Source organism: Oncorhynchus kisutch, linkage group LG4 (genome assembly GCF_002021735.2).
Source record: "Oncorhynchus kisutch isolate 150728-3 linkage group LG4, Okis_V2, whole genome shotgun sequence".
NCBI lineage: Eukaryota > Metazoa > Chordata > Actinopteri > Salmoniformes > Salmonidae > Oncorhynchus > Oncorhynchus kisutch.
Window position 1 is genome coordinate 26,202,067 of NC_034177.2, and position 9,040 is coordinate 26,211,106.

Here is a 9,040-nt window from a genome sequence, read left to right on the forward strand (position 1 = left end):
AGGTTAGTAATGAGGCTATATACGTGTGGTAGTGGTACAGAGTCAATGTGCGGAGGTACAGGTTAGTAATGAGGCTATATACGTGTGGTAGTGGTACAGAGTCAATGTGCGGAGGTACAGGTTAGTAATGAGGCTATATACGTGTGGTAGTGGTACAGAGTCAATGTGCGGAGGTACAGGTTAGTAATGAGGCTATATACGTGTGGTAGTGGTACAGAGTCAATGTGCGGAGGTACAGGTTAGTAATGAGGCTATATACGTGTGGTAGTGGTACAGAGTCAATGTGCGGAGGTACAGGTTAGTAATGAGGCTATATACGTGTGGTAGTGGTACAGAGTCAATGTGCGGAGGTACAGGTTAGTAATGAGGCTATATACGTGTGGTAGTGGTACAGAGTCAATGTGCGGAGGTACAGGTTAGTAATGAGGCTATATACGTGTGGTAGTGGTACAGAGTCAATGTGCGGAGGTACAGGTTAGTAATGAGGCTATATACGTGTGGTAGTGGTACAGAGTCAATGTGCGGAGGTACAGGTTAGTAATGAGGCTATATACGTGTGGTAGTGGTACAGAGTCAATGTGCGGAGGTACAGGTTAGTAATGAGGCTATATACGTGTGGTAGTGGTACAGAGTCAATGTGCGGAGGTACAGGTTAGTAATGAGGCTATATACGTGTGGTAGTGGTACAGAGTCAATGTGCGGAGGTACAGGTTAGTAATGAGGCTATATACGTGTGGTAGTGGTACAGAGTCAATGTGCGGAGGTACAGGTTAGTAATGAGGCTATATACGTGTGGTAGTGGTACAGAGTCAATGTGCGGAGGTACAGGTTAGTAATGAGGCTATATACGTGTGGTAGTGGTACAGAGTCAATGTGCGGGGGTACAGGTTAGTAATGAGGCTATATACGTGTGGTAGTGGTACAGAGTCAATATGCGGAGGTACAGGTTAGTAATGAGGCTATATACGTGTGATAGTGGTACAGAGTCAATGTGCGGGGGTACAGGTTAGTAATGAGGCTATATACGTGTGGTAGTGGTACAGAGTCAATGTGCGGGGGTACAGGTTAGTAATGAGGCTATATACGTGTGGTAGTGGTACAGAGTCAATGTGCGGAGGTACAGGTTAGTAATGAGGCTATATACGTGTGGTAGTGGTACAGAGTCAATGTGCGGAGGTACAGGTTAGTAATGAGGCTATATACGTGTGGTAGTGGTACAGAGTCAATGTGCGGAGGTACAGGTTAGTAATGAGGCTATATACGTGTGGTAGTGGTACAGAGTCAATGTGCGGGGGTACAGGTTAGTAATGAGGCTATATACGTGTGGTAGTGGTACAGAGTCAATGTGCGGGGGTACAGGTTAGTAATGAGGCTATATACGTGTGGTAGTGGTACAGAGTCAATATGCGGAGGTACAGGTTAGTAATGAGGCTATATACGTGTGGTAGTGGTACAGAGTCAATGTGCGGGGGTACAGGTTAGTAATGAGGCTATATACGTGTGGTAGTGGTACAGAGTCAATGTGCGGGGGTACAGGTTAGTAATGAGGCTATATACGTGTGGTAGTGGTACAGAGTCAATGTGCGGGGGTACAGGTTAGTAATGAGGCTATATACGTGTGGTAGTGGTACAGAGTCAATGTGCGGGAGTACAGGCCAGTCCAGATCATTGAGGTAATATGTACAACTGAGATGTGTTGTTGCGGTACAGGACAAGCGCTGCGTGCTGTGGTTCCACTCGTTGCCAAAACAGGACTGTCATGGCTTTGACAGTGACATATGAGCTGGGGGTATTGTCTATGAGTGGGTTCTCCTGGCACTGAACAGTGTAGAGACGTGGTTGCACTGTGATCTGATCAACCACAGTAGAGATGTGGGCTCAATCACTAGATCAACGTCATACATCACACCACTCACCACACTGAGGGTGTGGTAACGACATGGAGGTGATACTCTATGTGGGGTCTCTGTCTTTCTCTCTCACTTGGTCTGTCTGTCTCTCCTTCTCTCTCTTTTCCCCTTTCTCTCTCTCCATCATAGAGAACACACAGGACGGGGTCTTTTACACCCTGATGTTCTCCATTCAGCAGCTGGAGGCTGACACAAACACACTATAAATCACACACCACTGACAGCTCTACTAGGGAGAGAAGCTCACAGTCACACCATCAAACCTCCTCTTGAATATTCCCATCCCTTTCTCTTTTGCTCTCCTCCTGTCTCTCTCTCCATTTCCCTCTCTCTCTCTTCCCTCTGGGTGGTCATTTTGTTGTGACACCACAAAGCGCAGCTGACTACATCAAACCCCTCCACTCACCTCTCTCTAGAATGCTTTGTTCGCTGCTCTTACCTTTTTTAGTTTGTTTGTTTAGGGTGCGTTGTAATCAAATAAGCGGGGTCCCCGGGTACCTGTGGGGATTGGGTGTGTTATGACAGTGACACGGAAAGGGAATGGGAGTGTGCTCTGGTGATCAGGCCGGGCGGGCTGGGAGAGCGAATGGGAGAGCAGCGCTGCATGTCTCTCTGTACTCTGTCACCCATGGCACAGTCCGTCTGGGGCCCCTGAGCTCATCTGGCCCTCAACACTCCTCTACGCCCCATAGAGTCTGCACGGATCTGCTGTGCCCCAGGCCCCCTCTCTGTTCTCTCTCTGGGTGTGCACGTGCATAGTATGTGAGTGCACATTTTTATATCATATTGTATATAGCTAACCCCATGTTATATTCCACAGGATATACTTACACCACTTTGTGTCCCATTCTATAGTTGGAACAGGATGTCTTGGTAGGTTTGTTATTGTGTGATATAGGGAAGATGAGGGACTGAACCCCAATGCTGTAAGGCCAAGGAGGGATTCATTAGTTACACCAGCTGTATCAGGACAGGACCTGTAATACTGTATATCTACAGCCATTTCAGTGAGTGTGTGTTATGTTTAAATAAGTCTAACCAGGTTAGTGTGTTTCTGTGCGGTTGTCTGTTATGGCTAGCCAGTTCTATGGGTTTGTGTGTGTGTAAGTCTTTTGGATATGTTAATGTCTCTGAGTCTGAGCTTGGCTTAGCAACAGGGGAGGGGAAGTCCCTCTTGGGTGAGAGGGTGGGAGCCGGCAGGATCATGACGAAACAGTACATGGCTGGAGAACGGGCACATTTATTTGGTGGGGTGGTGGGGTTAGGGGAAGGAAAGAGGGAGTGCGGGGGGGTTATTTGTAGCGCACTCCCCAGTGAGTTTCCTGTCTCTCGGAGGTGAAAACCTGGGAACATATGAAGCTTTAAGACAGCCCATCTGTTAGTCTCCGGCCCTTGGAAGACTGTCAACGGTCTAAAAATAAGCCACACTAAAGTGAACCAGGCGGCAAAGGTGATTTTTCATTTTGTGTTAAAAACAGAGCAGAGCAGAGAGGGACAGGCTAGCAGTATTTCCTCTTCCTGTGGCTGTTTGAGATCGTGCCATATAGGCGAATCAGAGTATGCTAGACTTGCTCAGCGATGCTACTACAGTAGATCATGTCGGTATGTTATATCACCACAGACAAGATTTAATGCCCTAGCTGTTCCCAAATAGTGGACACGTCTGTTAAGGCTGCTGCTATTCTGCAAAAGCAAAAACAAATGGTGTGAAAGTTGTTGTTCTAGTACATTGATGTGCAGAGCAGAGGACTGTTTGTTAGAGGATTCCTGGTGAACTGACATGTTTAAGTCTCACCACCCCAGCCTGCTCCCCAGAGGACTGTGTTTGTTAGAGGATTCCTGGTGAACTGACATGTTTAAGTCTCACCACCCCTGCCTGCTCCCCAGAGGACTGTGTTTGTTAGAGGATTCCTGGTGAACTGACATGTTTAAGTCTCACCACCCCAGCCTGCTCCCCAGAGGATGCCACAGAGCCTGGAGCCGTGAGGTGCCGGGGGGCCAGGGGGCCCTGCGGCGGCGCCTCAGACGCCTGATTGAAAGTGACATGATGGCAGCCCTGTCTCGGGCCTCGCTCGTTGTAACACAGTTAATAAAGCGTGTGTGTTGGAAACGTAGATTTCATTTTCCTTTATCTCCTGCCTCCCCTCTCCCTCCCCCTCTGCTCTCCCCTTTCCCTCCTCCCTCTTCCTCCCCCCAGTGTGTGCAGCAGTCTCACAGTCTCTGCATTAGTAATGCGACTGGGCCATATTTCCCATGAGCCCACAGCTCGGCAGGATTTAGCCTCTCTTTTATAACCAGTTTAGGAAAACAATGACAGCCTAGATATTGACTGAGCAGTGAGGGGCTGTTCTGCCCACTGCACAGCCTCCCTGTGTAGAGGGGCGCTGTTCCATCCATCACACAGTGTCCCCCTGCTACACTGTGACATGCAAGCATGCTCTCTCTGTTTAGTTTGATGGTACAATACAAAGGAATAACACTGTCTGTGATGTTCTACCTTTGTTAGTACAGTGGTTATCTTGTCGACTTGATGTCTTTTGTCTTGGCAGTGAGGGAGTTGAAATGTGATGTTTTCTATTTAGATATTTGTAATGTGGAGTTGTTAGCTATTGGTGTTGTGCAGTCTGATGGGAGGAGGAGGTTGTTTCAGGATCAACTCTTTGCTAGTTCTTCAGGTTGTAGGGGTGTAATAGTAATAGTGTTTGTCAGGTATTGGGTGATGTGTGTGTTCTCTGTCTGATGACAGGGTGTGTTTGTGGTCTCAGTCTCCGGTCTCCTCCTGCTTAAAGAGTGAAAGCAGAGCCCTCGATCTCCTCATCCTGGAGAATATATCAATTATAGCTGCATAGGACTGATGTCACACTGAGAGTCATTATCAGATTCAGAGACACACACCATTCGCCCCATCGATCGCCTACGGCTTGATCAATACCCCAGCCCCTGACGACGCTCTCAAATGAAGAGAGCTGAGACTAGCATCACAGTGTGTATGACTGTCTGTGTGTGTTCACACTGATTAACACATTTAACAAGAGCTACTTTTCCATTACACCAACCCAATATTGCAGGCTCTAATGTGTGTGTGTGTGTGTGTGTGTGTGTGTGTGTGTGTTTATTTTTTATTTTTATTTTACCTTTATTTTACTAGGCAAGTCAGTTAAGAACAAATTCTTATTTTCAATGACGGCCTAGGAACAGTGGGTTAACTGCCTGTTCAGGGGCAGAACGACAGATTTGTACCTTGTCAGCTCGGGGGTTTGAACTTGCAACCTTCCGGTTACTAGTCCAATGCTCTAACCACTAGGCTACGCTGCCGCCCCGTGTGTGTGTGTGTGTGTGTGTGTGTGTGTGTGTGTGTGTGTGTGTGTGGGGGTTCTCTTCTAGTTTGAGTTGTATGGTAAATATCCATCCTGTGGAATGTGCAGCAGTGTAGGTGAGGGTGTTTGTGCGGCTCCTTCCTCCTCTCCTCTCCTCCCCCTATCTGTGCTGTTTCCATCAGGCCGCTGCAGTGCTGGTGTAACCCAGGACCCCAGGGACTCAGGGAGCAGCCACTGCCTCTCAATCCCCTCTTTCTGCAAATCAATACACACCAACAAAACCCTGGAAACCTGGGGGAAAACATGCACGCACACACACTCCCTCTCTCTCTCTCTCTCTCCCTCTCTAACAGACACATACACACAAACACATTCACGCACAAAGAAAAATTGTATTTTCTGCCACATAAGGAGACAATAGACTCAAAGGAAGCACACATGAAACTGACATGTGCCTATACATGATGATGATGAAATCAAGATCTAATATTCTGTTTTGTGTAAAATGTTCTGCCTCTCTTCTGGCTGGAACTCTCCTGTCTGCTGTGGCCTGAGTAACAGGAGAAGCAGGCAGATGGAGAGCCAATCCTGACCTCTGCTGGAGGGGTGTGGAACTGCATGTGTCGTGGATCAGAGAGAGAGAGAAGTGGTTTTCTCTCATAATGGGGTCAGTGGCTCCCAGTGAGAGACGGCTCCTCGCTGAAGAGCCCTCGGTGTGCTCGTTCCCACTCGCATACGCAGGGGAGGGGTGCAGGAAAAGAGGGAGATGGAGAGAATGAGCGAGAGACAGAAAGAGGAAAAGAAAGACTGACCCTGAATGGCTGCAATCAGCCAGTTTAGAGCTTTAAGACCCGGTGCTTGGCCTCCTCTGCTGAACTAGTGCAGGCTGGCTCTGCCAACAGTCGTGTGCAAAATATGTGCACCAAGATAAGGCCCAAAGAATAAGTATTTATCAACGGAAAACCATGTTTAATCCTTCAGATTTTTCCTTTTTTCATAGTGGTGCACAGAACCATGGGCCTATCTGTGAGAGATTAATCTTGGAAAGCAGCTTTTAGCGGGAAGAGGGGGATGATTGCTGAGCTTTCCCTGGGAATTGGGTTTATGGTCCCGGGGAGAGCGCAGACGAACCAGCCAGCCTACCAGAATTCTCCCTAACACAGGCCTCTGGGAGCCCCATATCTGCTGTGATTGATAGTTTAACTCTTCACATCTATCTGATCTGGAATGAAGTTATATACCCTCTGGCTGAGGTGTGCAGAGAAACCAGGCTCCTGCAGTTGTTGATGGTGGTGTCGTGGATGTAATTTTGATAAAGGTGTTTTGTGTGTTATTATGAATTCATGTGTTGCGCTCAAGTGCTGTTGGAATGTGGGCCTCATAAGGTATTGATATGGTGTTTTCAAATATTTATAAGAATATCAAAAGGGATGCGAGCCTCATAAATCTGAATAAACAAATCATTGTTTCATGTTGCCATGGATAAGGAAGAACGCAAAGCAAAGACACAATGAATATAATATGACGTTTGGGTTTATCTGCAGCTCGATATATGATATATAATGGGTGTGTGTGGGTAGAGCAGGTAGTCCGTGTTACAGGAGGCTAGGGTCCTCTGATGGACAGACAGACATGACTGTTGTGTATAAAGAGAGGTGTAGGGATGTGGGGTAGGTGGCTGTGGGGGCTCGGAGGTGTGGGCACGTAGCTTATTATTTCTCTCCTCATGTGTTCTCCTCTCTTCCCTTCCAGAACCACACACTGAGCCAGCACGCGCAGTGAGACTGGGCCCGGCAGGACTCCTGGCTCAGCCCAGAACCCCGACCCAGGCCCGGTGGGGGAGGACCATTTCAACATCACAGCCAATCAAAGTGTCATTTGCTACTCACATGTAAAACTCTAACGATTCCGCCACCAGGCACAGCTATTACGAGCAGTGGGGAATGAATATTAATGGGATATGCTATTAAAAAAGAAAAGGATATTTAAAAAAAAAAGGAGATGGAGAGAAAAGGTATTGTACGTGCAGTATTTTTTATCGTCCCTGCTACCCGGTTGTGCGTTTTTTTAACAAAAGAAAAAATTGTACAAAAAAAGAAACGCCCTTAGAATCTGATTTTAGTCTCTAGAAATGCATAATTTACCTTGTCCTCTGTTGCTTCTTGTATCAAACTTCATAGGTGCCAATTCTTTTCCATTTGTTTTGCAAATGTTTTTACTCTTTCGTTATTGTACCTTCTGATTTCTTGCAGTAAATAGGTACTTGTGCTGTATTGTGATTGTTTGCCAGTCGTAATATTTCTGAGTTTTCCTCCTTTTTATGATTATTGTTATATATTTTCTTTTTTGTAATTACAAAATAAAAAGACAAACAAAATAAAGTTAAGAAAAACATAATGGTGTGATTGGATTTTCCAGTCTATGGACCTAATGGTTATTGTAAAAATGAATATCATCAATTTCAGGGCAACTGGATGATGTCTGCTTTTTAAATGTGAATTAACCAGATTGCAATAACTAGTACAGTCAATAAAAAAATGCTAATAAATCATGAAGAAAAGGAATGTGTGTGTGTGTGTTGTGAGTCTTGTTTTTCTAATGAAAACCAGTGGCAACCAGGAGAGAATAACATACCTTCACTACAGCAGCTTTCAATGTAAGCTTTTTTTTTTTTTCATAAAATAATGAAAATATTAGAGGAACAGAATCAGAACCGGGAACAAAAGAGATCTTTACTGTTCCATTATTTTAAAAGCATGGGAACCGGTTAATAACTGACTGCTATGCAAAGCCCTCACTCTGTCACCCAGAAACATATTCCAGCGTCTGCCTGCCAGCTGGAAATCTTTACCAGTGGGTGTGTGTGTGTGTCGGCTACCTTCCCCTCCCCCTCCGAAGCATAGGTTACTGTAGCCTACTGAAGACGATACAAGCATCATTCAGAAATGGGGAGCAATTTATAATTTTTATGTTTTTATATTGTTTTTTTATTAGAGAAGAATTCATTAACTTTTTATATGCTAGCTAAGGATATTATAGTTCACGTACGTTTTATAAACTACAAAAAGGTAAGATGTGTTTTTAACTCTAGTGCTTCTTTGGTCCAATGTTAACTCAACTCTCAGAAGCTCAGACATTCAAAGTTCTCCATAGAAGCCACTCCTCCTTAGGTATAATTCCGTGGGCCTAATTCAGATAATGCTTGTCATAAGATGCCCAGTGCTTCAAGAGAAGCTGCCTCCACCCTCTCACGCTCTCTCCCCACCTGAAAAATGTCAGTAGCATTTTGCATCCCTTCACTTGTCTGTCCAGACATAACATGGTAAACCTAACCCACTCCACTTAGTAAGATATGTTATGTATTCATTTGTGGATGTCTGCCCAATTCATGTATGTTACAAATTAGATTTTTTTTGTATCCTTTATTTAACTAGGCAATTCTGTTAAGAACAAATTCTAATTCACAATGACGGCCTAGGAACAGTGGGTTAACTACCTTGTTCAGGGGGAGAACGACAGATTTTTACCTTGGCAGCTCAGGGATTCGATCAGCAACCTTTCGGTTACTGGCCCAACGATCTAACCACTAGGCTACCTGCCGCCCCAGGTAGCCTAGCCAATACGTATGATATGTCACATATTACAATTTGTAAGATATGTTATGAATTACAATTCGTACAATACTTTATGAATTTGCTAAAAGTGTTACAAAATCCAATTTGTTGTGGCTAATGTTTGCTAGGTGGCTAATGCTAAAGTTAGCTAGGTGGCTAACATTAACTAGGGGTTAAGGTTAGCTAACATGCTAAGTAG

General features: G+C 45.4%; 1 protein-coding gene across 1 annotated transcript in view; it reads left to right on the plus strand.

The window, feature by feature from the left end:
• LOC109889309 (zinc finger protein 423) overlaps positions 1–7,791 on the plus strand; it is a 163,424-nt gene extending 155,633 nt beyond the window's left edge. The window contains exon 8 of the mRNA XM_020480650.2: positions 6,980–7,791. Coding sequence (XP_020336239.1) covers positions 6,980–7,009 — 30 coding nt within the window. The 3' untranslated portion in view covers positions 7,010–7,791. The remainder of the gene's footprint in view (positions 1–6,979) is intronic.
• The last annotated feature ends 1,249 nt before the right edge of the window (positions 7,792–9,040 follow it).